General features: G+C 55.1%; 1 protein-coding gene across 1 annotated transcript; it reads right to left on the bottom strand.

Moving 5' to 3' along the window:
* Positions 1-2,675: 2,675 nt before the first annotated feature.
* LHFPL4 (LHFPL tetraspan subfamily member 4) lies at positions 2,676-24,386 on the bottom strand. The gene is made up of 3 exons (XM_040994946.1): positions 23,981-24,386; positions 5,043-5,279; positions 2,676-2,776 (listed from the first exon to the last, which is right to left on the bottom strand). The coding sequence occupies exons 1-3, from the start codon at positions 24,384-24,386 to the stop codon at positions 2,676-2,678; spliced, it is 744 nt and encodes a 247-aa protein (XP_040850880.1).
* Between the last annotated feature and the right edge of the window lie 3,600 nt (positions 24,387-27,986).

Genomic DNA, 27,986 nt, shown 5'->3' on the forward strand with positions numbered 1-27,986 from the left:
AGCAGCAGCAGAAGGGGTCAGGACCAAAGTCAACGTAACATTGAACTGGACGAGGAACAGCGAGGACACATTCGCACAGAACCTACTAACAGGCTAGACAACACCGAGCTATCCTAACGACAGCGGGCCCATGGTGGGTGCAGGGGGACCCCAGACAGACTCGCCCAAAGGCTTACCCTCAGCCTGCGGGCTTCTTGCACTGGAGAACTCCCAGCTCCTCTGAAGAGGGGGTTTCCTGCCGGTCCACACCAGAAGCCAGAGAAGGCCGAGCCCCCTCAGGCCAGGGGCTTTGCCAGGGCCTTCGGGCCAGGCTTCCCTTTCCACAGTGCTGGTCCCCAAAAGGAGCATCTTCACATCCCCAGGAGGACTGGGTCGCTGCTGTGGGCCAGCCACCCGTCTACAACCAGGGCCTCTTGTCACAGGGGCCCCAGGCTGGATGAGAGAAAGTAGGCAGTGCCATGCACCCCACACCAGTCACCTCCCAGGTAGGCTCCCGGGGCCAACCCCCGCCCTCCCAGAGGCATCAGCCATTCTCCCCACCTTGGGTCAGGGCTCGCCCTATGTCCCTCTTTCTGGGGAGCCATCAGGGCCATGGGGGCCAGGGCTGCAGCTTGGTCACCTGCTCCACGCTCACCTCCGTGTAGCCCTTAGTGCCACTGCGACATTGTCCTGCAGTCCCTGCAAGCTGCGGCTCACTGCACCCCCTTTGCCCCATAGGTCCCCAGTTGCCATTACTACCAGGACCCAGAAGCGTGGTCAGTCTCCTCCTAAGTGTCTGGCGCTAACCAGTCCTGTCACCTGTACATAGGTCCCCTCTGATGTGGCCCCTGCACCAAGGAACAAGGCCTCGGCCACGGGGCTCTAAGCCTCTGGTCCCAGGAAGGGGTCATTTCTGACCAACCCCTGAAGAACACAGGGTTTCCCCTCGGGCAGGAGATGTCCCCGGGGGGTGTTCACCAGGTGCCCTCCTCACTGCCCACCACAACCCTGCTCCCTGGCATGCAGCCCTCATGTCTTGACCCCTCCCTTCTGTATTCCCCCTCCTCCACACCTCTCTCTCCTCCCATGTCTGACTGCCCTCCCCACCTTTCCACCTGTCCCTCCCTATTCCTAAGCCTTGGCTCCAGCCCTCCCCACCCTCCACTGCCACCTCTACAGATCCCCTCCAACCCAGCCTTTGGTTTGACTTGCCACCTGCTGGGGAAGGTACCAGCTGCATGGCTGCAGGCAGGGACTTGGCAGGAACGAACCAGCACAGTGCAGTGGGGCCAGCACGCTGGGCAGACGTGGATCCCGGAGATGGGCAACCCCACTGGGACCCATTGTCTGATTCCAGTTAGGGTCCCTGTGGGACAGGTGGGCAGAGAGAGGGAATCCTAACCATCAGGTCTAAGTCCTATGGAAATGAGAACAAGGGTAGCAAATGCATGGCCCTCAAGCTCGTGTCCTGTCCTGCCTGTGGCGGAGGCCAAGGTCAACGGGCAACAACAGCCTCCCTGTGCAGCCTGCAGGGGGCGCCACAAGGTAACGTGGGGTGTTGTGGAAACACTGGCGTTCCCTCACCTCAGTCGCTCCCACCAGGGGAGGAGAGGGACAGGATGACGGTTCATCTGTCCCTGACACATACTCAGGCACACACACGCGCACTCCCACACACATACTTCCACATGCACACACAGACACGCACACACGGGCACACTCGCACTCAGGCCTCAGCTCCAAGCACTGCCCATCAGACCCTGGGCATGGCACAAGGCGAGAGGTGGGCGAGGAGGAGGGAGAGGCGGGGACAGGAGCACAAGGTCTGGGGTGGGGACAGGGGATACCCTGTTCAGAGGTGACCTGCAAGTTCAAGTTATGCAGAAAAGTATTAAAGAGGCAAGAGAGTGTCTGCCCTTGGCAGATGACCAGGGGTCGGGACAAGAGCAGGGGCGGACGGGTGACATGGTCCTGACTCCCCACGGCCGGCCCCCCTCTGGAACTCCACCCACCCTGACAGTGAGGCCGTATCTGTGCTGTACGGTAGCAGCCAGTCCCCGGTCATTCACCCCGGCCCCGGGCGGGGCAGTGTCCAAGGCTCCAGTGAGCAGGGCCCCAGGCCTTCCCCGCTGCTCTGAAGCCCAGCTGGACTGTTGTCCGGCCGGCGCCCTGGCTGCGGTGCACAGAGAACGGCCCTGTGTGCTCCCAGGGTGTAGCGCGGGTGTGTCCGGGCGAGCAGGGAGCAGGCCGGGAGGGTCCCCCAAGGAAGGCTGCCGACACCGAGACCTCTGTGACAGATGCTGTGGAACCAAGGTCGGCAGAGGGGGGGAAACAACTAGCAAAGAGTCCAGCCCATGTGGGCAGTGTGAGGAATCCATTTCTGCCACAGGGCCCCTCTCTCTGGAGGCCTACAGCAGCCTCGGGGCCTGACCCCAGAGCAGGGGCTGGGGGGGCCACTGGGCTCCCCTAGGTCCCACTGAGGCAGGAGCCAGCATCAGGCCTGCCAAGGTTCTCTGGGGCTTCTGCCATGGCTCAGGCCACACCCCGGCCCCGGTCTCTCTTCAAACCGGAAGCTGTGGTGGGTGAGTAGTCAGTCTGAGATGACGGTCTTCCCTGGGAGCGTGGAGGGGTGGAGGAGAGGACCGGATACGGGACAAGCCGAGGGCAGGTCAACTCCTGGGCTGTGAGCCTGGCCTTCAGGGTCCCTGTGAGTGGGCCACTGGACAGGGAAGCACTCCCCAGCCCGAGACGTCACCGCCTGGCCGCAGCACAGAGCTGACTGTGGAGCCCACAAAATCTGAGAGAGAGAGAGAGAAGGGGAGAGGTCAGCGGTGGTCCCCTCCACGGAGCGGGGTGTGGGCTGCACAGCCTGGAAGTCCCCATCACCCTGCAGAGATGAGTCGGCTTCACAGCTCAGCCTGAGGGGTCCAGCCCAGGCCCCAGTGTAGAGTCGGCTGCAGACAGCACTTGGCTGCGGGTCCATGTCCCCACCTCACACCTACTCAGCGTCTCCAACTCACAATTCCTCTCGAACTTCCAGAGAGGAAGGAAGATCCCAGCCGGCGAAGGAGGGTCAAGTGGGCTCCTTTAGCTTCCCTTTAACCCTGGGTTGTTTAGGAAGGCAAGGAGAGGGATCCCGGGGTCCAGCCTGCTTCCACAGTGAAGCGGTGCATTGGAGCCCAGCCCTGCACTTCTGAAAGCTGCCACCAGAGGGCAGGCCCTGCCTCCCACCGAGGCCGCAGCAGCACCTGTGCCATCAGAGCAGCAGGGGAGCCATCCCCAGTGACAGAGCTTGGGTGGTGGACTCTTCTGCGGAGTTCATCACTAAGGTGACCCTGGCTCTAAAAATATGTGTGTCCTCTTTCTTGCAAGGCCTTCTAGGAGGATGGTACCACTGCATGCCTCAGGCAGAGCCCCCTGCCTTCCTTGCCCACAGCCCTGACAGATGATGCTGTGCTCCGGGCCCTCTCTCCATGAAGGGCAGAGCCTGGGGCTCAAAGTCAAGTCATTTCCAAGGTCAACCCATCCCAGGGCAGACCACCTGCCTTCACCGTCCTGCAGCTCCACCTCGTACCCCCTTGTGAGAACACGGCGGCTACAGGGTCCTGCTTAGCTCAGGCCCACCACCCAAAGGCTGCAACTGACTGTCCCTGCCGGGAGGGCACACTCAGACAGACACGGGTCATCGGACTGGCAGCAGTGTCTCCCAGCTCCAAGGGCAGGAGGCAAATGCTGGGCACCATGCCTGGAGCGCTCACTTGTACCAAGCGCAGTTCAAAGTGTGCACCCTTGCATATGTGCTCGTGGGCCCTGGGAAGGTATACACACACTCCTGGTACACCTGCTGAGTGCACAAGGACCCCCGCTGAAATGGTGCGGGGCAGGGCTAGTCACCTCACCCGGCTAGCTGCACCTGGGCCATGTGCAGGTGGGGTCTGCATTGTTCCAGCCATCTGGGCAGCACTGCCCACCTAGTCCTGGAAAGTCCCTCCTTCCCAGGGACTCACTGCAGTCTCCTCGGCCCAGGCCGCATGCTGCCCACCGCTGAGGCTGCAGCCAGGGAGAAGCCCACGGCCCCTCCACCACCACACAGCTTACCTAAAGTCCCCTTTGCGGCCCACGCCTGAGTGCACGCTCACTGCCATGGCCCACAGACATGCTGGCTCCAACATGGCTACTTCAGGACACGGACCAAGACTCAGTGGGAGATGTTGGGCCTGTGTGTGTCGACTGAGCATGTGTGTGAGTCACACCTCACGCTCACCTTTGCACAGAGCCACAGTGAAAATCAGGACCCCGTTCTGCCCAGGTAAACAGGCTGTGCTCTTTGACCCTTCCTTAAAATGCACAGAAAAAGCTGTGGAGCAGCAGGGGCTCAGGGGGTGTGGGGAGCAGCAGGGCTCAGGGGGTGTGGGGAGCGGGCAGGGCTGGGGGTGTGGGGAGCGGGCAGGGCTCAGGGTGTTTGGGGAGTGGGCAGCGCTCAGGGGGTGTGGGGAGTGGGCAGGGATCAGGGTGTGTGGGGAGCGGGCAGAGCTCTGGCCTCGTGGGTCAGTGTGTTCTCTGGTGAAGGTTCATGTTGAGGCGAAGTTGACATGCCATGGGCAGTCACAAAGCATGCTGGATACACGTGCACTCACCATGCAAGCACCAAACCCTCAGTGTGTGAAAGACCCACGTGCTCCGACTTCCCCTGATCACAGGCAATCCCAATCCTGTGTCTGAGGTGTATCACCGACAGAGCTACCTTAGGTTGGATCAGCAGCAGTCAGTCCCTCTGCCAGGGTCTTACTATCATCCCTCCCTGGGTGTGTGACAGACCCAGGACGCACCCACCCTGTGACACAACCAAGCACTCCGTCCCACAGCCAGAACCACCTGCCAGGTGGCTGGCAACCCTCCCAAACACTGTCTCCGCCACCCAGCACCCCGGCATTTCTCCCGGCCCTATGGTGGGTCTGCGGGCCTGGATCAGGACATCAGGTGAGAAAAAGAATGACTTCCGACTTGGCCTCGCGCCACAGCCTTCACCTGCCACGCCCCGCTGCCTGCGCCTGCGCACTTACCTTTGTTCTCCTGCTTGAGCTCCTCCGGCGGCAGGTCGGTCTGCCGGTTGCCCAGCACGAAGGCGAGGAAGGAGAGGATGAGCGCGTTGAGGATGCCGATGATGGCCAGGATGTAGGCCCAGCGCACCGAACAGTCCCCGAGTGAGTACTTCCCCGTCTTGGCCCCGCACATGTCCCGGATGGTCTCGGCATCCCAACCGTCGGGGAAGATCATGCAGCCGAGGACGAGGCACAGAGCTGCAGCCGCCGCCGCCGGCACGGTTCAGAGGGGAGAGAGGAGGGTATTACTCCCAGGGTGGGGAGGAGACTGCACGGCAGCCCCGCTGCCTGTGAGGACCCCCACAGCCCCTCAAACCCACTCCTCCCCGAGCAAGCCATCGGGGGCTAGGGTGGACCAAGAACAAGCCGCGCGCGCGTGCACACACACACCATCACCACCACCCACCCCACTCAGCTCCTTCAAGCTTCTCACGCAGGCCGCCCCTCCCATCTCATCTTTTTATGTATGTCTGTCTGTCTATGTTGGCAATTCATTCAGTAAATAAGTATTGGTGCAGATCCGTCCTGGGCACTGGGCTAGAAGAACAGACTGGGATGGGGGTGGGCTCCAGGGGTACAGCCATGCTCTTCAGAGCTCTCAGCTTCACCCTATCACCTTGCCCCCGAGGCATGGCTGACTCCACGGGCTCCCCACGTGTCCTCTGAGATAGGGCTGCTCACAAGCCAGGCCCACATTCAGGTGGTGCTTAAGGGCCAGGTGTGGGACCCAGCTGGGAGTGGGAGCTGGCCGTGGCTTCAGGCTCAAACTCTGGGTCAGCTGCTTTTGCTTCTTATTTTTACTTGAAAGACAGACAAAAGTCTTCCATTTGCCGGCTTGCTTCCTAAATGCCCCTAGCAGCCAAGGCTGGGCCAATGAAGGTGGGAGCTGGGAAATCAGCAGAGGCGTCCCATGCGCTTGTGTGCGTGTGTGAGTGTGCGTGTGTGCCCCAGGCACAGGATCCAGACCCGTGAGCTGTCATCTGCTGCCTCACAGGAAACTGGAGGAGTCGGGGGAAGCCAGGCCCTCTGGTATGGACTGCGGAGGCCCCACGGCATGGCAATGTGCACTGTTGAGCCTCAATTTGCAAGTCTGTAAGATGGGGAGAAGGGCATGACAACTGCAGGAAGCAGCTGCTAAGTCCTGGATGAGCTGTTACCGTCAAACCAGTGACAACAGTGCAGGTCACAGGGTCACAGGAAATCCTGGGGGAGCAGCTTTCAGTGGAGGAGAGGCAGAAGGAGAAGCGGGGCCAAGAGTGTTCCCCTAGGGTGCTAGGCCAACCCCAGTACGGACACCCTTGCCGGCGAGGCCCTGGCTCCCAACCTTCCAGCTCTGGGCCACTCAGCCCTGCGCAGTCTTGGGCAGCAGGTAATTGGCTCGGAAAATGGCACCCGCGGTATGGCGGACCAATCGGAGCCTCGGGGCCTGGCAGAGAGCAGAGCAGCCCTGACCCGGTTCCTGAACACATGGGGAGCCATACGTGAGTCTTGGAGGATGCCACGTCCCAGCGGCCGCCGTGAGGTCTGTTCTGACCACTGCCCACACACCAGGCCCCGGGGATGGGAGGGCCTGCCCAGTGGGACGCAGCTAAAGGAGCCGAGCTGGGAGCCTGGGCAGTGGGAGGGGGGTTCAGTTTGTGTCCGTGGGGTGGGGGGTAGGGGTGTTCCTGCTCTGTAAGCAGAGGGACCACAGGCCCGAGACCCAGAGCCAGGAGGAGTGGCTACCCCCTTCTCTTTAGCCAGACCCTAAGGGATACTGGGAGGGGGAGGTTAGGGAGGCACGCGGCGATTGGGGCAAGGACAGACCCTTGGCGGCCCTCACACCCTGTCAGCCATCACAAGGACACCTGCTCTGCAGTGATTTCCGCTCGTGCCCGGAGCGTCCGTGTCTCCATGGAAACCACACCAGCATCCTGGCCAGTGCCCTCCACCTCCGCCCTGGGTGGAATCTGCTTCCCCTTCTTCCACGACAAGCCCCGTGCACTGTTCTAGCTGAACCTCAGTGCCTGCGCGGGCGCACACGCGCACACAGGTCTCCTTCCCCTCTTGTCTCCTGCGTGCATCTGTTCCCTCCCCCTGCCTCCTGCGGCCCATTCGTGCCAGGCGCCTCGCCATGCTGAGCACAGGCAGGTCTGCGATCTGCTCTCCTGGGGGGGGAGGTCAGGCCACGGTACTGGTGCTCAGAGGCTGATCCCCCTGCGGGTGGAAAGTGGTGACCAGGAGGCCGAGGCCAAGTTTGGCCTTCCCGTTTGTTGCACTGGGAGGCAAAAACTGGCATTTCTGGATCCCGAAGTCAAGCCCCTTTTAGAAACAAAGCAAGGGGCCTGGCGACCTCGAGTTAATGGCCCTCCCAGCTGCCCAGTGGGTCTTCTGTTGGCTTGGGATCACCTCGCACCTTGGGGATCTGCCGCCGATGTCATTTTGTACCAGGGGCCTTGAGAAAGCCCATGGAGGTGGCAATGCAAAAATTATTCTGATGTAGGTTTTTTTGTTCTTTATGAATCCATGCAGGATGGGCTCAGCCATCTTCCTGTAGTGCGCACTGGGATCGCATACGGGTGCTGCTTCGTGCCCTGGCTGCGTCACTTCCCAACCAGCTCACTGCTTATGACCTGGTAAAGCAGCAGAGGATAGCCCAAGGCCTTGGGACCTTGTGCTCATATGGGAGACTCGGAAAAAGGTGCTAGATTCAGCTCAGCTCTGGCCACTGCAGCCATTGAGGGGAGTGAACCAGCTGATGGAAGATCCCTCCCTCTGTCTCCTCTCCGTAACTCTGCCTTTCCTTCATAGATAAATAAGTAAATATCTGTGTGTGAGGGAACTTTAAAACTGAGAGAATGAACAGTATGGCAAAAACTAGCAGGGATCTCACTTTTTTTTTTTAACTAAACAGCTTTTAATTCCCTTTTCCATGAACTTTTAAAAGAAATTATTTGACAGAGAGAGAAAAAGAGAAGGAAAGAGGCAGGCAGGGAATTGCCGCCCAGCATCCCACCCCCACGGGCCCGGCTCAGAATCCCCAGAGTGGGAGGGCTTGGGGTACCCCAGGCAGCACCCTGCAAGTACCCTGACTTTCATGCTCCAAGCTCAGGACAAGATGAAGACGAGACACAGGGGCAGCACAAGGAGGCCGGGAGGTCCCTGCCCTGCAGACCGGGGCAGCTGGCTGGGAGGCAGTGGCGAAAAGCAACACATGTACTTGCTCAGCCCAGGGAGGTTGTCACTGGCTGTACTGGTCTAGATTTTGGTGTTTTTGATCAAGACACTTTTTAAACTCAGGTTCATTTGCTAAAAAAAAAAAAAAAAAAAAAAATTAAAAAGGGCCCAGCATGGTAGCCTAGCAGCTAAAGTCTCTGCCTTGCACGCACCAGGATCTCATATGGGCACTGGTTCTAATCCTGGAGGCCCCGCTTCCCATCCAGCTCCCTGCCTGTGGCCCGGGAAAGCAGTCAAGGACGGCCCAAAGCCTTGGGACCCTGCACCCGCGTGGGAGACCCGGGTGAGGCTGTGGGCTCCTAGGTTCAGATCGGCGCAGCTCCTCTACCAGGAGAGAGATGGAACCACAAGGTTATTTCGATGCACAGGAGCTGTGGGATTCATGAACCCAAAAAATTTTCCACATTGAGCATCAAGAATGTGCATTGTGGGGAAAAATACAACAATGGTGCACAGGTTTCAGCAAGTTTTATATCAAAATAAGCTGCTTTTAGTTCAATTTTCCACGAGCTTCTAAAAACATATCTATTTATTTGAAAGGCAGAGTGAGTGAAACAGATCTTTAATCTGCTGGTTCACTCAAGTGGCTGCAGCAGCAGGGCCGGGCCGGGCTGAAGCCAGAGGTTGGGGCCTCTGCCTCCTGGCCGTCTTCACTGCCTCCCCAGGCATTGTAGCGGGCAGCTGCGACAGAAGCAGAGCGACTAGGACTTGAACCGATGCTCCGAGGTGCCAGGAACACAGGCAGAGATTCTTTTTTTTTTTTTTTAAGATTTATTTATTTTTATTGGAAAGGCGGATATACAGAGAGGAGGAGAGACAGCGGAAGAGCCAATCCGAAGCCAGGAGCTTCTTCTAAGTCTCCCATGTAAGTGCAGGGTCGCAAGGCTTTGGGCCATCCTCGACTGCCTTCCCAGGCCACAAGCAGGGAGCTGGATGGGAAGTAGAGTTGCTGGGACACAGATCAGTGCCCATACGGGATCCAGGCGTGTTCAAGGCGAAGACTTTAACCACTACAGTATCGTGCTGGGCCCGAGGCAGAGATTCTTAACCCACTGCATCACAACACTGGCCCAACCACAGACTGAAAACGTCCGGGGGCTGGCACTGTAGCACAAGCCGTAAAGCTGCTGGCGTGCTGTATGGGCATCGGGTGCAGACTGCTACTATACTTCCCATACAGCTCCTGGGAAAGCAGAAGAGGATGGCCCGAGGCCTTGGGCCCCTGTTACCTGCAATGGAGAGACTCCAGACTCCTGGCTTCTGCCTGGCACAGGCCTGGTCACCGGTCATTAGGGGAGTGAACCAGCAAGTGGAAGGTCTCACTCTGTCTCTCCTCTTCCCTCTCTCCAGCTCTGCCTTCAGGGGTCTTCCGGTCCTGTCTTCCCCCATGTGAGAACCCCTAACCTTAGCTAAGACCTTGGCTGTAGAAATACAGGCTGCATTTCCCAACTCCCCAGGCAGCTCCCGCGTGGCTGCATGACTCAGCAAAAATCCCCGCATGGAGGGGGGGCAGTGCCCCTGAGCAGATTTACAAGCAGGCTGGAGGGCACTCTCTGGCCCTTTTCTTCTTCATTCTTTCCTCCACCCAGCTCCCTGGGATGCAGACGGGATGGGCAGTACCTAGCAGCCATCTTCAACAAGGAGGATGACGAGGAATCCTGGGCGGGTAGGCTGGTCACTGCCTTTCCCCAAGAGACAAGAACTGTGGGTCGGCCATCCCACTGCACGCACTTGGAGTGTTCCTAGCACACGCAGCCAAAGTTAGTCCTAACCAGTAACATGATGGCTTTGCCTTGTTTTTCCTAGCGTGTGTATTTATGCGGGGAAGAAAAACCCCTTCCCTGCCTGGATCTGGGGTCTGTAGTGAAGTGAATGGCCACCTCCCCAAGGGCAGGAGATGGACGGAAGGGACGCTGTGGGCGTAATGGTGCCCGTGACACATGGTTGTAAATGCATGTATCCCTCAACTGCGGCACATCCCGTGACTGCACAGGCACACGTACACACGGTGCACACACGGCACTTACCGTGGCATCGTATTTGTAACAAAGGAGGCCCACTGTGACCACACACCCCAAAGGAATGCCAGGACAGCACGAGGCGTCCGTGCAGCACCATGAAGCCACTTAACATAGTCCAGCTGTGTATGTTGCCATGGAAAAATCTCCCAAGATATTTTAAGAAAGAAAAAGGCAAGCAGGGTGCAGAATAATGTGTCTGGCGTGAGCCCATCTGTTTCTCCAAGACGTTGTTTCTTAGAGCAGTGTCAGGTTCACCATCCCCCAAGCAGAGTGGAATGCTCGCCGCAGAGGAGGAGCCCACAGTGCCGCTACACGGCCATCCAGTGCTTCCTGGAGGGCTCTTTGTGGGCACCGTGCATCCTCTGGCCTGCGCAAATGTACCACGAGGGTACCATGCAGAGCAGCACTGCCCCACAGGCTTCTACACTCAGCCCGTGTGCGCCTCTTCCTCACGGCCCTCTCCCCTGTCCCCTTCCCATTTCCAGCGTTTAACTTCCGGAGAGTGTCATGCAGCAGGGGTGACACAGAATGCAGCTCCCTTCACTTTCTCACACTCCCCAGAGTGTGTGGACAATTGTTTGCTTTGGTCTAAAGAATTTCCAGGGCCCAGTGTAGTAGCCTAGTGGCTAAAGTCTTTGCCTTCCAAACACCCAGGATCCCATATGGGCACAGGTTCTTATCCCAGCTATTCCACTTCCCATCCAGCTCCCTGCTTGTGGCCTGGGAAAGCAGTCGAGGACGGCCCAAAGCCTTGGGACCCTGCACCTGTGTGGGAGACCCGGAAGGAGCTCCTGGCTTCGCATTAGCTCAGTTCCAGCTTGTTGCAGTCACTCGGGGGAGTAAACCAGCAGACAGAAGAGACTTCTGTTTCTCCTCTGTAAATCTGACTTTCCAATAAAAATTTAAAAATAAATCTTTAAAAAAACAGATTTATTTGGAAATAATAATTCTTGAACTGTCCATACCCAGGTTTTCCATCCAGTGTGTTTTTCATGAGCTTCCTAGAGACTCCTGCTCTTGTGTGCTGACGCAGACCGAGCTCCTGGTCCCGCTGCCTGTGAGCACTCCAGAGCCCTGTGTGCCTCGACATCCCCTTTCCGGGCTTCATACTCTGTGCTCTTTGTTCTTCTTAAAGGTTTATTTATTTGTATTAGAAAGTCAGATACACAGAGAGGAGAGACAGAGAGGAAGAGTGTCTGTCCACTGATTTGCTCCCCAAGTGGCTGCAATGGCTGGAATCGCGCCAACCTGAAGCCAGGAGCCAAGAATTTTTTCCGGGTCTCCCACATGGGTGCAGGTCCCAAGGCTTTGGGCCGTCTTTGACTGCTTTCCCAGGCCACAATAAGGGAGCTGGATGGGAAGTGGAGCAGCTGGGGCACTGATCGGTGCCCATATGGGATTCAGGCACGTGCAAGGCAAAGATTTTAGCCACTAGGCCACTCCGCAGGGCCCATACTTTGTGTTTTCAAACCCCAGAAGATTCCATCTGGGGACATAACGTGGTTTGATGATATGTCCACCCCCTACTGGGCGGTGATGGACAAAGCTGCCATCAAGATACATGTTCATGCAGGCTCCAGTGCAGGGGCGTGGCTGTGTGAGAAGTTGCCCAGCTCCGTGTCAGTGCTCCAGACTGAGTCCATTCTGGAACAGGTGCAGTTAGTTGCATTTCTACTTAAACACACTTTCCCTACCATATGCTTGCCAGCCTTCTGTGAATCTTCACGGTGAAGCATCTGTGGAGGTCTTTGCCCCAACGTCTGAAAAACTTTGTATTTACTTGAAAAGCAAAAAGACAGAGACAGGGACCGACACAGAGCTCTTCCATCTGCTGGTTCACTCCCCAAATGCCTGCTGCCCTGAGCTTGGGCCAGGATCCAGGAACCCGGTCCAGCTCCTCCAGGTGGGTGGCATGCAGCCCAGCAGGATGCTGGAGGCACACGTGGAGCCAGGCCCGGAACCCGTGCACTCGGACTGGAATGTGCTGTCCCTTCCCTGGCCCACCGTCTCATCAGGTGATGTCCTTATTCTCGCGTTCCTTCTCCACTGGCCCTTGTGGTTCTCCCTTTCATGAATGTTTTCTCCTGCTCTGTGCTTTGTTCTCCTCAAAGTCTCTATCAGAGTGGAAACTTCACTTAAAAAGGAAAAATCTTGACTGGTTTACTTATTTTGAGGGAACTTCCATCCACTGGTGCACACCCCAGAAGGCCACAATGGCCAGCGCTGAGCTGATGCTGGGAGCCAGGAGCTTCCAGGTCTCCCCAGGGGAGAGCAGCTGCTGCTTTGCCTGAACCATTATCAAGGAGCTAGATCAGAAGTGGGCCAGCCGGGACACATAAACTACTGCCCATAAGGGCTGCCATTTGGTGGTTCACTCCCCAAGCGGCCGCAATGGCCGGAGCTGAGCCGATCCAAAGCCAGGCTTTTGGCAGTCCTTGACTGCTTTCCCAGGCCACAGGCAGGGAACTGGATGGGAAGCGAGCCCACTGGGATTAGAACCGGCACCCATATGGGACCTTGGTGCATACAAAGTGAGGACTTTAGCCGCTAGGCTACTGTGCCTGGCCCACCTCTCAAATTTTTAAAAATATATATTTATTTATTTGAAGGGCAGAGGGGATACAAGAACAGGGATCTACCCATCGGCTCATTCTCCCAAAGACTACCAAGAGCTGAGACTGGTCCAGGCTCCAGCAAGTGTCCCACATGGGTAACCGGTTCCAGTATTGAACCATCTGTCACCACCTTCCAGGCTTATTACAAGGGAGCTGGATCAGAAATGGAGCAGCTGCAACTCGAATCAACGTCCCCAGACCCAGCCCTTTCTCTTGAGTTTTCTTCACCTATGATCATGTCATCTGCAAAGAAAGTTTTCTTTTTTCCTTTCCTAATTTGTATTCTTTTTAGTAAGATTTATTTATGTAAGCCACTGACTCAGAAGTGAGGAGCCCGGAGTCAAAGCAGTGCTCATGTGGGATACTGGCAGGACACTGACAGCTTACCTTGCTACACCACAACACTGGCCTCTCAACAGTTTCTAAACAGGCTGAAGTTGGTCACCTTTGGGGTGTGAGGCTGCTGACCTGGGAGCTGTCCGCAGGGGCTGGTCCCTCACTGGCTTTCCTAGAACTGTGCCTTCTCTCTCCACAAAAGGTGGCGTTTGTAAGAGGCTGCACATCCTTATACCTAATAAACAAACCTAACTGCCCTCCAGAGGTAAGAGATTAATGTGTCCCCATAGCACCCCTGGGACACCCAGGAGAAGCAGGGGTGGCCCAAGACCTGCGGGTCTTTAAGGAAAGACAGAGCACACCTGTGTTCTCCTGCGCGTACACAGGGCTCCCACCTTGTCCCACCTTGTCCCACCTTGTCCCAAGGTGGCCATTTGGGCCTCCTCCCATCCTGGGCCCACCTCCTCAGGTCATTCCACTCCCAGCCTCAACATGCCTTCCTGGGCTTTCCTCCCACACACAGCTTGGAGACTCAACTCCAGCATCCGGAACTGAGAGCCAGTGCCCTGGGGGTGCCACATCCCATCCTGGAGCACCAGCTGACATCCCTGTGCTCGGCTTCCCATCTAGCTCCCAGATGAAGGGCAGGAGGCAGGAATGATGGGTGCGCAGCACAGTGGTTAGGCCACAACATCCCATATCAGAGTATTGATATGCATATGCAGGTTTAAATGTATGTACTTTTGTATTTAATGTGATATTATAATATATGCACAGGTATGTACATATATATATCATATTACATATAACATTCATAGAAGCATTGTAGCAAAACACTAAAGCAAACATTAATGAAATAAAATGAAGGTTTATAGCAAAGTTGGCTCTGTGGCTGCCACGGGCAATGCCCAACATGCACTGTCAAGGGTTCTGATGCTGGTGACTTGTCAAACTCACTGGTGCCCCTCCCTCTGCCTTTGGATGTGGCCTATAGGCATGGCAGGTGGTATGTGAGGCAAGGCCTCAAAGGCAGGGTGAAAGGTGGTAGGAATCTTGAAAAACAACAGAGGTTGGTGCTGTGGTGTAGCAGATAAAGCCACTGTCTGTAGCCAGCACCCCTCATAGGTGCTAGTTTGTGTCCTAGCTACACCACTTGCAATCCAGCTCCCTGCTAATGGCCTGGGAAAAGCAGCAGAAGATGGCTCAAATACTTGGACCCCCAACAACCTGTGTGGGACTGACTTTGGTCTGGCCCAGCCCTGCTTGTTGCAGGGCTCCTAGGGCATGAACAGGCACATGGAAGAGCTCTCTCTCTCTCTTTCAAATAATTAAGTAAACTGAAAAAGCAAGAGAGAGAGAACGAAGTTGGAAGACTTTGCAACTTTGAAATTATGCTCCTTGGTTCGAGAACTGACTACAAAGCAACAAAGCTGGATTCAGGAGTCTGATACTGCTGCAGGCCAGACACACGGCACACTGTGGGACAGTGCTGGGGGCGAGGAAGTTAACTCATCTCTAAGGTCCATGACTTCGACTACTGAATAAGAAAACAACAACCTTTGTGATCAACTTTGCTGGCATAACTGGATATGCGTATGCAAAAGGATGAACCAGGACTAGTATGTCACAGGTCAACGATGAGGATTTATAACGAATCCTGTGATTTTACCTATTTTAAAATAAGCCAAATAGGCCAAAGACCTAAGTGTTGGAACCCAAATTTCAAAATATTTAGAAGAAAACAGAAGGGCAGGCATTGTGGCAAAGTAGGTTCAGCCACAGCATGTGAGGCGAGCATCCCATGGAGGTGTCTGTCTGTGTCAAGGCTGCCCTGCCTGTTACCCAGCGGAGCATCCCGTCAAGGCGTCTGTGTCAAGGCTGCTCTGCCCGTTAGCCAGCGAAAGGTCTGGGAGGAGAAGCAGAGCATGCGCCAAGTCCTCGGGCCTGTGCTGCCCACGTGGAAGACCCAAATAACCATCTGGGCAGTGAACCAGCAAATGGAAGGTCTCTGTCTCTCTCTCTCCCTCTAACTCTGACTTACAAATAAACAAATCTTATTTTTGTTTAAGATCTTTTTGGTTTTATTTTTATTGCAAAGTCAGATATATAATGAGGAGAGACAGAGAAGATCTTCCGTCTGATGGTTCACTCCCCAAGTGGCCATAATGGCCAGAGCTGCTGTTTAGAAAATCTTCCAGGTCTCCCACACAGGTGCAGGGTCCCAAGGCTTTGGGCCGTCCTCAACTGCTTTCCCAGGCCACAAGCAGGGAGCTGGATGGGAAGTGGAACAGCTGGGATATGAACCAGCGCCCATATGGGATCCTGGCACATTCAAGGCGAGGACTTTAGCTAATAAGCCACCGTACTGGGCCCGCACATTTTGTTAAAAAAAAAAAAAGAAGAAGAAGAAGAAGAAAACAGAGAAATAACCTTGCATTTGGCCATGGATTCTTAGATATGACTCCAAAAGTTCTGGCAACAACAGAAAAAAACTAATGAACTAATAAACACGACATAAGCATACCCTACCCAAAAAAGTTAAGAACATTATCAACAAAGAGAAAAGACACAGAATGGAAGAAAATACTTGCCAGCCATATAATCTGAAAAGAGACCTGAACCTGGAGTCTGTAGAGCACAGCTAATGCCAATAATGAAGACAGAGCAGGTGCACAGACCGCACAGGGCTCTCAGGAGACGCCTCTGCAGAGGACACACACAGTGGAAATTAACACGGGAGCAGCGCGTACCACCGCCCGTTAGGGAAACAAGTCAAACGCACAGCGGAGTCAGGGCTCAGTCTCTGCCCGGGCTGCCGGCTTCCCAGGGGGTCCCAAGTAAGTCCCAGACACCCCACGTCCAGTCCAGCTCCTTGCTTACAGCCTGGGAAAGCGTGGAGGATGATCCACAGGGCTCCTGCGCTCACGTGCGAGACCCGAAGCTCCTGGCTTCGGATGGGCTCAGCTCTGGCCATCGTGGCCACTTGGGGAGTGAACCAGCAAATGGAAGATCTCTCTCCTTGTCTATATCTATGTGTCTCTCTTTCTCTCTGTAACTCTGGCTTCCCAATAAAAACAAAAAGACCCACAGCAAGATGTAACTCCTTACCCACTACATTGCTTATAATAAAAAAGACAGTAGGAAGTGTTGATGAACATATGGGAAAAGGGGAGCTTCAAAACCCATGAGTGGAAGCATAAAATGGTACAGTCCCTGTGGAAAATCACCTGGTAGGTCCTCAAAGGGTTAAACACAAGGTCACCATTAGATCCAACCAGGCCCCCTGTAGTCGTAGTACCCTGAAGAAACAAAAGCATGTCTCCACGCACAAACGTTCCCAACGTTCCCGGCGTCAGTTACAACAGCCCATGAGTGGAAGAAAGACCTCAGATGTCCAGCTGATGAACGGACACAGAAGCAACCTGTCCATCGCTGTGCTGCTGACAGCCTGCAGCGAGGGAAGCCTGTCCTGCGGCGCCCACAGAGGGCTAATCGAGAGACACAGAGTATTGGGGGATCACTGAGGGCGGGAGTCAGGGGGTGACAGGCAAAGTGCATGAGGTCTCTCCTAGAAGTGAAGCAAATAGCCAAAAACTGACAGTTTTTGAACTAAGAATATACTAGAAACCAAGCAACTGTGTGCTTCTCGTGGGTACAAGACACCTCAGCACAACTGCTACCCCAAAATGGGGGTGGGCACTGAGGCTTCCCTCTTCTGCCCTCCTTCCCTGCTGGCCTGCTCTGTCCAAGGCTTCAGCCAGCGCTCAGGGGTACCTGCCTAGAAGGAGGTCCTCCTGCTGGAGTGAATCCTTTTTATTTATTTATGTTTAAGATTTATTTATTTTTATTGGAAAGACAGATATACAGAGAGGAGGAGAGACAGAGAGAAAGATCTTCCATCGCTCTCCATGTGACCACAAAGGCGGTTTGTGCTATGCCAATCCAAAGCCAGGAGCCAAGAACTTCCTCCAGGTCTCCCAAGCGAGTGCAGAGTCCCAAGGCTTTGGGCCGTCCTCAACTGCTTTCCCAGGCCACAAGCAGGGAGCTGGATGGGAAGTGGAGCTGCCAGGATTAGAACTGGCGCCCATATGGAATTCCAACACTTTCAAGGTGAGGACTTTAGCCACTAGGCCACAGCACTGGGCCCTGGAGTGAATCTTGACAGGAGCATTCTAGCCCCAATTGAGGTCCTGGCTGTAATTTTCAGGGAGATCCTAAGCTGCAGCCACTCTGCCTCTGCACGTCCCTCAGAGTCCTGGGGCTCCAGGGCACAGAGGTCACCTGCTCAGTGCTCCCAGCTATTAGCTCAGGGAGGTCGGGGGTTAAGGCTGAATGGTCGCAGACAACTGGTACACCACTAGTATGACAACTCGGGTGCAGCTGCCTGTATGTCTGTGGGATTTCTTGGGAAGGGTGCCCAAGGCTGTGGTACCAGCAGCTGCTTTTGGGGGGAGAGGTGACGGAGGAGGTTGGGAGGATCCTTACGTGTGATGGCTTACTCTTTTTACCTTCTGATGTTGCATCATATGCATATATTAACCTTTCAAAAAAAGTCAGTAAAATTCTGGCAGGGGGGAAGGGGGAAGAGAGAAACATTAAAAAAAAAAAAAAAAAAAAAAAAACCTTCAACAGCTATCTACTGCCTGCAAATGAAACCTTAACTTCGTGCCACAATCCTGTCATCCAGCTGCCACCCACCTCCCTGGTCCCAGCCTCCCAAATCTTAGCTGCTTATGGTCCCAGACACACCAGGGCATGGCCAACTGCACACCTCTGCCGGTGCTGCCCCTATGCCTGGCATACCGTCTGCTCCCCATGCATCCTTAGGACTCAGCTCAAACCCTGTTCCCCATACCTCCCTGCCTGCGTTTTTTTGGTGTGAAAAGTCCCATTTGTGCCTCCAGAATCCTCTGCGAGAGACTGAGTCATGTCAATATCAGTGTCACCCCTGCTTATTACGCTCCACTTCCTCTCCTGTCTTATTAGACTTGGGGTGCTGTGGGAGCAAGGAGTCAAACACAGGTCCTGAGCCACAGCAGGCAAGGGCTGGAGTGCAGAGGAAGGAGAGACAAGTACAGCGCAAAGAGACAGTCGCTCAGCCTGCTTGGCAGCGACAGCCACACCACAAAGCTGCATGGGCTTGAATGAAACCCTAAATCCAATCAGAAGCACAAGCCCAGGACAACAAGCAGGACACACACACCGGATACACGCTAAAAACAGCCATGTGATGGGAGTTCATGCGGCTGCTCTGCTCCTGGAACATGGAGCCCCGTGGGATCCGAAGCAAGAAGGCGCTGGCCGCTGCACCACACCAGCCAGTGGTGGTGTGTCCCTAGGCTGGGCTCGTCCAGCTGCACTACAGCTCTCAAGCCACACTCTGCTGGTGTCCAGGAAGCCCTCGGAATCAGCTCCCTGCTGCAGGAAGAGAGAGGGCTCATGGCCGTGAACTTATCTCTCCATTCAGGACTCAGTTCTTACATCTGTCCCACAGCCAGCTTGTAACCGCTCAAGCCCTGTGACGTCCAGCCAAGCGCACGCTCTGAGCATGGAGGACCACTCATATGCTGCCCCTCCCTCTAACTTCATCGTGGGAGTAACAGGGACCACCAACTTAGTCATGCTCACTACACACTCGGCCCCCGAAAGCAGGCACCACAGTAACCTACTTGGCACATGAGCAAACGGAGAGCGGTTTGCCTTTGTCACACAACTGGGACGTACTGAGTGAGGGTTTGAAGACCTTGACGCCTCCCCATGACACTCCTCCTCCCACTTCTTTTAAGATTTGTTTTTATTTAGGGCCTGGCGCAGTGGTCTAGCGGTTAAAGTCCCCACCTTGAACGCACCCAGATCCTATATGGACACCAGTTCTAATCCCGGCAGCTCCATTTCCCATCCAGCTCCCTGCTTGTGGCCTGGGAAAGCAGTGGAGGATGGTCCAAAGCCTTGGGACCCTGCACCCGCATGGGAGAACTGGAGGAAGTTCCTGTCTGCTGGCTTCGGATTGGCATAGCACTGGCCATTGTGACCATTTGGGGACTGAAGATCTTCCTCTCTGTCTCTCCTCCTCTCTGTATATCTGACTTTGCAATAAAAATAAATAAATCTTAAAAAAAAAAGATTTGTTTTTATTTAAAAAGTAGATTTGACAGACAGGTCTTTTATCCGCTAGTTCACTCCCCAGATGGCTGCAATAGCCGGAGTTGAGCTGATCCAAAGCTGAACCAAAAGCTTCCCCCTGTATCCCACAGGAGTGCAGGAACTCAAGAACTTGGACCATCTTCAGCTGTTTTCCCAGCAGGGAGCTAGATCAGAAGTGGAGCAGCTGGGGCATGAACTAGTGCCTATATGGGATGGCGGATGCTGGTGGAGGAATATCTGGCTATACTACCACACTGACCCCTCCCTCCCACTTCTGTCCATACTTGCTCTGTGGTGCCTCTGCAGCTGGGCCATCTCCTTGGCTACCCTCCCCAGCCCATGGGTAACAGGTGGGTGGGGAGGACATGGGGCTTACAGCCATGCCTGTAATTATAATTCTCCTGCTGGCTACAGCTCAGTGGCGAAGCAGGGCCTCGACCCATCTGGAGTTGAGCACTGTCTATCGGCTCCACCTTTCCCTATGTGCAGGACCCCTTGAGAAGTCATTTGACAGATGACAGTGAAATGGCACAGAAGCCAGCATACTGGCTGTTCTCAATGTGTGGGAATGCCACCAATGGGGTGGTGTGTGTGTGTGTGTGTATGCAGAGACTGCCCACAACAACCTGAAGCCGGCCCCTACTTCCACAAAAACTGCTAGAGCTCCGAGCCACTCTGCTCAGCAGTCGGGGAAAAAGACCCCTGCCACTGTCCCCATCATTAAGCCTCTCTCCTGGAACCTGAGCTTTGGGGCCACTAACAACCCTGGCTCACCCCCCCACCCCCGTGTGACCTTGGACAAATGACTTCTTCCTCTCTGAGACACAGCTTCGTCCGCCATACCACATGAAGAGGGATACCTACTCCACGGGACTGTTGGCAGTGTTAAGCAAGATCTGCCATAAGAAGCCTTTAACACTAGTCAAGGTTCCACAAAGGTTAAGTGTTTTTCCTGAATAACAATGAGAATAATTAAAATCATGGCAGCTTCTGAGTGCCTGCTGATTAAAATCCAATTTCCATGACCCAGCCCTTGGCCCCTGCCTGCATGGATGCCACGTTCATGCCAGATGTGGCTTTGTCACCTCTGTGTCTCCACCCACGATTGTGCACTGCCTACTCCCCGACACCTCTCACCTGTCACCACCCCCTGCCCACTCAAGCGTCACTTCCCAGCTAAGCCAGAGTCCTCTCTGTTGCTCTAGGTCCCCACACTGCCCAGGACCTGTCACTGTTGGAGTGGGGAGCCAGCTTCTGTCTGCACCTGTCTCCCCCACCCTCCTTGCCTTCAAGGGTTCATTCTGGCTTTGCCCTAATGGGGCCTGTGCCCAGACCTCAGGCAGGGTCATATGATGAACTAACCGTGAACATCTGCCCGAGCTGAGCGGATGAGAATCATTCCTGGAATGCTGTAGCAACCACTGCTTCTCCACAGGCATGGCTGAGCCTAAGCAGTGTGAATTCAGAGCTGCTCAGCGTCTACCTGTCACCCACACAAGAGACATGAACTTGGAGTGAGTCGTGCAGAGGAACCAGGAAGCAGAGAGGGAAGAAATCTCCCTGGCCTTAGGTGAGCATCTGGGCCCATGTGTGCCTGTAAATCTTGACTTTCAATGAGGCAATGAGCCCGAAACTCCTCTGAGCTTACGTAAGCCTTTCAGGGTGGGCTCCCGTCGCCTGTCATTTCGGACTCTGGTCCAACTAGATGCTTGGCTCCCTGAGAGCAAGGGGCTGCATGTGGGAGAGGGAAGGTCTGCTGGGGCACAGCTCGGTTCTGCAACACCAAGATCAGAGAGGAGCTCAGGGCAGGTGGGACGCACACACAGGAGGTGTCTCTCCTTGTATTTTCCCAGTGGCCCAGTGCTCTGCACTGAGAAGAGTTTCAACAACTCGAACAAGGGTTTGCAGGAGTCAGGGTCGTCTGATGGGCATCGAAGGGCTACCAAAACCAATCCAACTGCCTCTATCCCTCCACAGTCCAGATGAGAAAACAGACCTAGGGACACTGCCTGGCAAGTCACAGGCAGAGCTGGACGAAATGCCCAAGCCATGACTCATCATCCAGTGCTCTAAGTGTGTGTTAAGTAAAGTGAGCCAGTCACTTTCCCAGGGAACCCACAAATCTGTGGGCAAAGAGGAATCAATGGCTCAACCTCTGCCCTCAGGGATGTGGCAGTAACACCAAGGAAAATGCCCTGGGTTGAGCAATGAGCTGCAGGCATCCTCCCTTGCTGGTCACTGTGTCACCTTTCCAATGGGGGAGTCGAGTGGAAGACATGAAGGAACAGACCACTGAAGCACTTGAAAGTCTACAAGTACATGGCCGTTGTGGAACAATTTCATAAATTCACAGGATGAAATCCACATGGATGACAGAGAATTTGAAGGCCAAAAGGTGAGCAGCCCATCTGTGGACTCCAAGTTAATGTTGATGAATCAGGGACCCAGCTGAGCATGCAGTCTTTCTAGCGTATCTTAGCAAGAAAGAATGGAAATACACAGTAGCCCCTCTCTAGGCACCATTAAGAAAATAGAGACAGACTTCCCACAGCTTACAATGCTCCTTCCTCACCCATAGGTAAGTTGGGCTGGGGAAGACGGATTTGCACAGACCCATTAGGGTGTCTGGATACATAACAAACATATTTATGTACACACTGCATTTTTTTTTAAATTGGAAAAGCAGATCAGATTCATGAAGAGAAGGAGAGACTAAAAGATCTTCCATCTATTGGTTCACTCCCCAAATAGCTGCAATAGCTGGAGCAGAGCTGATCCAGAGCCAAGAGCCAGAAGCTTCTTCTGGGTCTGGGTTTCAAGGTTTTGGGCCATCCTCTGCTGCTTTTCCAGGCCATGATCAGGGAACTGGATGGGAAATGGAGTGGTTATGGTTCTGATCCAGCTCCCTGTCAATGCATCTGGCAAAGCAGTGGAAGACAGCCCAGATGTTTGAGGCCCTGACCCCAAAGTGGGAAACTCCGACAAAGCTCTGGGCTCCTAGCTTCAACCTGGACCAGCCTAGGCTGTTGAAGACATTTGCAAATGAAGCCGTAAAAGGAAGATCTCTCTCTGCCCCCCCCCTCCGCTGCACTGTCAGTTTTAGTATATGTGATGCTGAAGCAAGCATATCTTTGTTGCACTGCCTTCCAAATAAGTAAATAAACCTTCCAAGAGAAAATTATTTCTTATTAAAAATTTAAAAATATTAATAAAATGCTCTTCTAGGAGTTGGAACAGTTTTTGCAATGGGACAGTGTTTCCTGCAAGCATCTGCAAAAGTCCTTTTGGGGACACTGACCTGCCTCCCACCTTTCTCTTCACACCCTGATTTGCATCCTAGGGACAGTTCCTCGTCTGGCCGCCCACCTTACTGCCTACCCTTGGTCCTGAACGACTTCTCATCATTTGCAGAAATCACATCCCTCCTTTAAGAGACACGGGTCTCTTCTCAATGACCATGTGCCAGGAAACACATCCCCTGCTCCAAAGCCAATTCCCTGAGCACGAAGCAGCAGCATTATCGGCAAGTGACAGCACGTGCCTTCCAGGGGTCTCCTCAAAGGGCCAAACACTTGTTGCATGTCCTGCTTATTAAACAAAAATCTTTGCTGCATGACGGTGATATGCCCCTCATGAACCCTTGAAGGAACTCAAACATCCCCCTTGCCCTCACCAGCCCTCCTCCCCCATTTCCACCCACCCCTGGCCCCATTTTCTCCAGCTCAACTCTCTGCCCTGCTGCAATTAGGCAAACGCCCAAACTGCTGAATCCTTGAAATCCATCTTCGATCGAAAGGTAGGCAGAGGCAGGGGATGCTAATGGATCCTGGAGAACTGCCTCAGCATTTCTCATTCCCCAAAGACTCCGCAAAGGCTCTCAGGGCTCAAGGACCATCTTCACTACACATGTCACAGGGTCCTGGTGACCCATTCTCAGACCTCAGCCTGCAGCAGCGGGTCCAGGGGGACGTTCTCTCTAGGGATCATGTTGGCAGGTGCTGCTCATCACCCACATCTCAGAGCTTGAACCGACTCTGCTGACGGCCTCCTCCCCCTCCCCACCCCATCAGAGCACCTTAGAGTTTATGATGTGGTCTCCCATTCGGGCCCTGGGAACCCCTCCCCACTTAGCCTTGCAAATGAGAAAGCCAAACCTCAGGGAAGGAAAAAAGTGCAGCACTCAACTTGGTCATGCAGCATGTGAAAAGTCCCAACCTGATGGCTTAACTGCCCATCTCACCTTTTTTGTGTTTCAGTGCAACAGAAAACCTCGAGCAACCTCTAAGACAGCCCACACAGATGCTTAGCACAGTGCTAACCCATACACACATATGTGTTCGACCAAGCACACACACACACACACACAACCACCGGAGCATCAAGGCTCTGCACCTGCCCCAAGGTATCCCTCACCGAATCCCCTCCCTGATGGCTGTTAAGGATTGGCCAAGAAGGGTCTTGCACAGAACAGCAGGTGCTCCCCCTAAGAAACAGCCCGCATCCCAGGCGCCAGTCTGGTGGTGGCGGGTGAGGGAAGGGTCCCACCCCAGCCCCCGTCCCGCCCTACCTGCCAAGAGCTGCATCCAGGCGCAGATCTTGTAGACCGTGGCGGTGTTACAGAAGAAGAAGAGCGCGAAGCAGGTGATGCAGCCGAGGATCAGCACCATGGAGAGCAGCACGAAGAAGGCGGCGGCCTTGAAGGCGCCGGACGGGATGGTGCTGAAGTCGGTGAAGGAACCGCGGCAGGTGAGCTCGCGGCCCGCCAGCCCGCTGCCCACGCAGTAGTGAAAGAGACCGAAGTAGCCAGGCTTGGGAGTGCTCACGCTGTCGCCCACCCAGTAGGGCTGGATGAAGACCACCACGTTGATGATGGCGAAGCAGATGGTGAAGATGGCCCAGAGCACCCCGATGGCCCGCGAGTTCCGCATGTAGTGCTCGTGGTAGAGCTTGGAGGCCTCCTGCGAGGGCAGCATGGTGCCGGGGGCGGGGCCGGCGGCGGGGGCTGGGGACACGCGAGAGCCGCCTGAGGCCCCGGCCCGCGAGCGCGGGGCCCGGGGCCGGGGGCGGACGTGGAGGGTCGTGCGCACGTCGCAGCGGCGTCGGGGACACTGACGAGCAGCCCTCGGCGGAGGGGGAGGGGGCTAAGAAGGGGCCATGGGTAAGTCGGAGGAGCTGAGAGGATATGGGAGCGGGGGTAGGGCTGGGGGCCGGTGGGGAGGTGGGATGGAGGCTGGAGACTGGAGGAGCTGGCTGGGGTGTGGGGACACGTTCAGGAAGCTTGGAAGGGAATTGAGGGCTGGCACCTCCAGGCAGAGGGGTCCGGAGAGGGGCTGCCGAGGAGAACACAGGGCAGGTGCTTGCGGATTAGGAACGGGGTGCTGAGGCCAAGGCAGGGAATAAGGCCAGTAGGAGAGTCCGAGAGGACATAGCGGCGGAAATAGGACCAGACTGGGATGGAGAGGATTCGGGAGCTCAGACTGCAGGGTCTGGGCGCGGGGCGGGGGTGGGGGTGCACCTCGGAAGCCGGGGCTGGATGCAGGCGGGGAGACGCCTGGGGTTGGTGGCCCTAAGGCAGGGACGAGGGGCTTCCCGGGTCAGGGAAAAGAGACCGCGGCTGGAGGGGGTAGCCTGGGCCACGAGGGGCTGGCGGTGGTTAGGGGATGTCCTGGGGGTGCCGGGCAGCTGTGGGGCCCCGGTAGGGCCGAGGTGGGAGGCGCTGCCCCGCGCCCAGGCTGGACGCGCGCAGAGGCTGCAGCCGTGGAGAGAGGGTCCGGGGAGACCAACCTGGGCCCGGCGCGGGCGGCGGGTCCGGGACTGGCACGGCCTAGGAGCCGCGGTTCGGCGCTCCCAGCAGCGGCTGCCTGGGCCCAGGCGGCGGCCTCTGCGCGGCCTCCATCTTGCTGGGGTTCTCCCCGGAGCGCGCTCCCGCTCCTAGCGCGCGCACTCGGGCACCGGCGCGGCCCGGCGGAGGCGCGCGCCCGCGCGGGCGGGCAGAGCGGACAGCCCGGGGGAGGAGCGCTGCAGGTTCTGGCGGGGGGGGAGCAGCCTCGGTCCCCGGGGTTCCCCGGTGGGGTCCTCCGGCTGCGGAGACTCCCTCCAGTCAGAGCCGTGGAGCTGCGGGTCCCCACAAAAGCCTGTGAGAACGTGAAAAGGCGCTCCCAGGGGCAAAGCTTACCGGGGCCGCAAGCTGATGTCTGGCTCCCAAATTGCCACCCCACACACACAAACCCCGCAACCTATCAGCGCCCGAAATCGCGCCACTGCGCCTCCAGTGCTTTGGGTCTCGCAGGCGTCGAAGTTCCTAGCCTCCCAGGAGACTGGCGGCACCCCGGGAGAGGAACCCCCGAAACCACCAGCAGCCCACGCTTGCAACGGGGATTCCTTGGCCGTGCAAAGAGCTGGGCCTGGGCGGCAGGATTCAGGGTGAGTACTGCGGTTGAGCAAGGCCAGGGTTGATGGACATGTTGATTGCCCCCCCCCCCCCACAGCGTCCTGACTGGAAGGTGCCCCGGCTCTGTGCGGCCAGACTGGGTCAGAACCAGCATCGCTATGAGTAACGCCTGGGGCCCAGTCCTTGCAGACACTTCAGGCCTAGTGTGTGGTGGGGGTGTGAATTCGACAGTCTGGGGACCACACCTCTACCCTTAAAAAAATAAACTGGACACGGTGCTTGCTTTGTGGTGGGAGCAAATAGTTGAGTAATAACCAGATGATTTGTGGCAGTATGCAAGACAGAGGTTCTCTCTCTCTCATTTCTTGTTTTTGTTGAGCTGGGAATTGTAAGCTGTGCCTCATGAGGCCCAACTGGCAAATGGAGAATTCTGATGACTAGGTTCGAGCGCCTTGGTTCAGCCATGCGCCTTGCTTCAGCCAGTTCTGGACTGTTCTGCTAAGGTGAGCCAATATGTTTTCATCTTATTGAAGTCTGTGTGAGAGGAGTTGTGTCACTTTCAGTAACAGTCCTAGTACTTTACCTACCCTCCCCAAAGGAGAGACAGGGGCTGCTGTGCTGGGTTACCTACCTTACAGAAGGACACTTGAGTGGGCGAGGCCCTTCCCTGTCGCGGTTACCCATAGGACCCAGGATCCAAGCACTGGCTCTCCCGACAGCCTTACGTCTTCATTTGTAAAGCAGAGAAAACAAACACATGAAAAGAAGATGAGGGATAGATAGATAGATAGTCAACCGAAAAAGGCTATAAATAAAAGTAATTGTCATTAAAGATTCATAACAAGAGACTTATTTGCAGAATGGAAGGAGCAGTCGGACTGACTGGAACTGTACTTGCTGAGCTGTCAGTAGCTGGGCCAGGATGTAGCCTCCTTTCCAAGACCTGGAGCTGGGACAGAAAGAAAATGGGAGGACTCTTCATGGAAAGAGCATCTTTGGGACTCCGGAAGGGGTGGATCAGAAGGGAAGGGTCCTGGGGACAGGTGGGGCCTACAGACTCCCAGACAAGGCTGGTGCTGGGCAGGACCCCTGGGTGAGAGAGGAGGCCCCTGGGTACTCCCTGGCAGTATACTGCTGCAGCAACTCCTGTATGTCCTAGTGCCCACAGTGAGCCCTTAGCTGGGTCTCACAGTCATTAAGCTCTTGCTCTATTCCACATCCTTGATGGATGCTGCCATGTGCTGTCTCGTTTAACCTCTTCAGTAACTCACTCTATGGGAATATGTTAGTGGCTGAATTGTCTCCCCTGCAAAATTTCTAAGCTGACATCCTTTTTTTTATGATTTATTTTTGATTTGAGGGGGCTGGCATTGTGGCACAAGGATTAAGCCACCACCTAAAATGCCAGCATCCCAGACAGGCGCCAGTTCAAGTCCCAGCTGCTCCACTTGCCATCAGGCTCCCTGCTAACGTGCCTGGGAAAGCAGCAGCAGATGGCCCAAGTGCCCGAGCCCTTGCCACTCATGTGGGAAATCCAAATGATGATCCAGGCTCCTGGCTTCTGACCGACCCAGGCCCAGCTGTGTGAACTAGTAGACAGAAAATCCCCCTCTCTCTCTCTCAGTCTGTTACTTCTTTGAAGCAAATTATCTATTTTTAAAAATATATTTTTTATAAACTAATGAAACTAGAAATTAGAAACAAAATGAATTAGAAACAAATGAAATTAGAAACAAAACATAACAATCCTTATGGGATACAGTAATAGCACTACTAAAGGAATTTGACAGGTTTTTTTTTTTTCTTTCTAATTTTTATTGGAAAGTCAGATTTACATAGAAAAGAGGAGAGACAGAACGATCTTCCATCCATGTAGTTTATTACCCGAGTGGCCGCAAAAGCTAGAGCTTAGCCGATCTGAAGCCAGGAGCCAGGGGAACCGTTTGGGTCTTCTACACAAGTCCCAAGGCTTTGGACTATCCTCGACTGCTCTCCCAGGCCACAAGCAAAGAGCTTGAAGGAAAGAGGAGCAGCTGGGACACGAACTGGCACCAATATGGGATCCTAGTGTATGCAAGCAAGAACTTTAGCCAATAGGCCAGTGCGCTGAACCCTATGAAGGAACTTTAAAGCAATGAGGGCCTACATTAAAAACAAAAAGAAGATATCATAGGACTGGTAT

Source organism: Ochotona curzoniae, unplaced genomic scaffold (genome assembly GCF_017591425.1).
Source record: "Ochotona curzoniae isolate NIBS_2020 unplaced genomic scaffold, NIBS_Ocur_1.0 contig_908, whole genome shotgun sequence".
NCBI lineage: Eukaryota > Metazoa > Chordata > Mammalia > Lagomorpha > Ochotonidae > Ochotona > Ochotona curzoniae.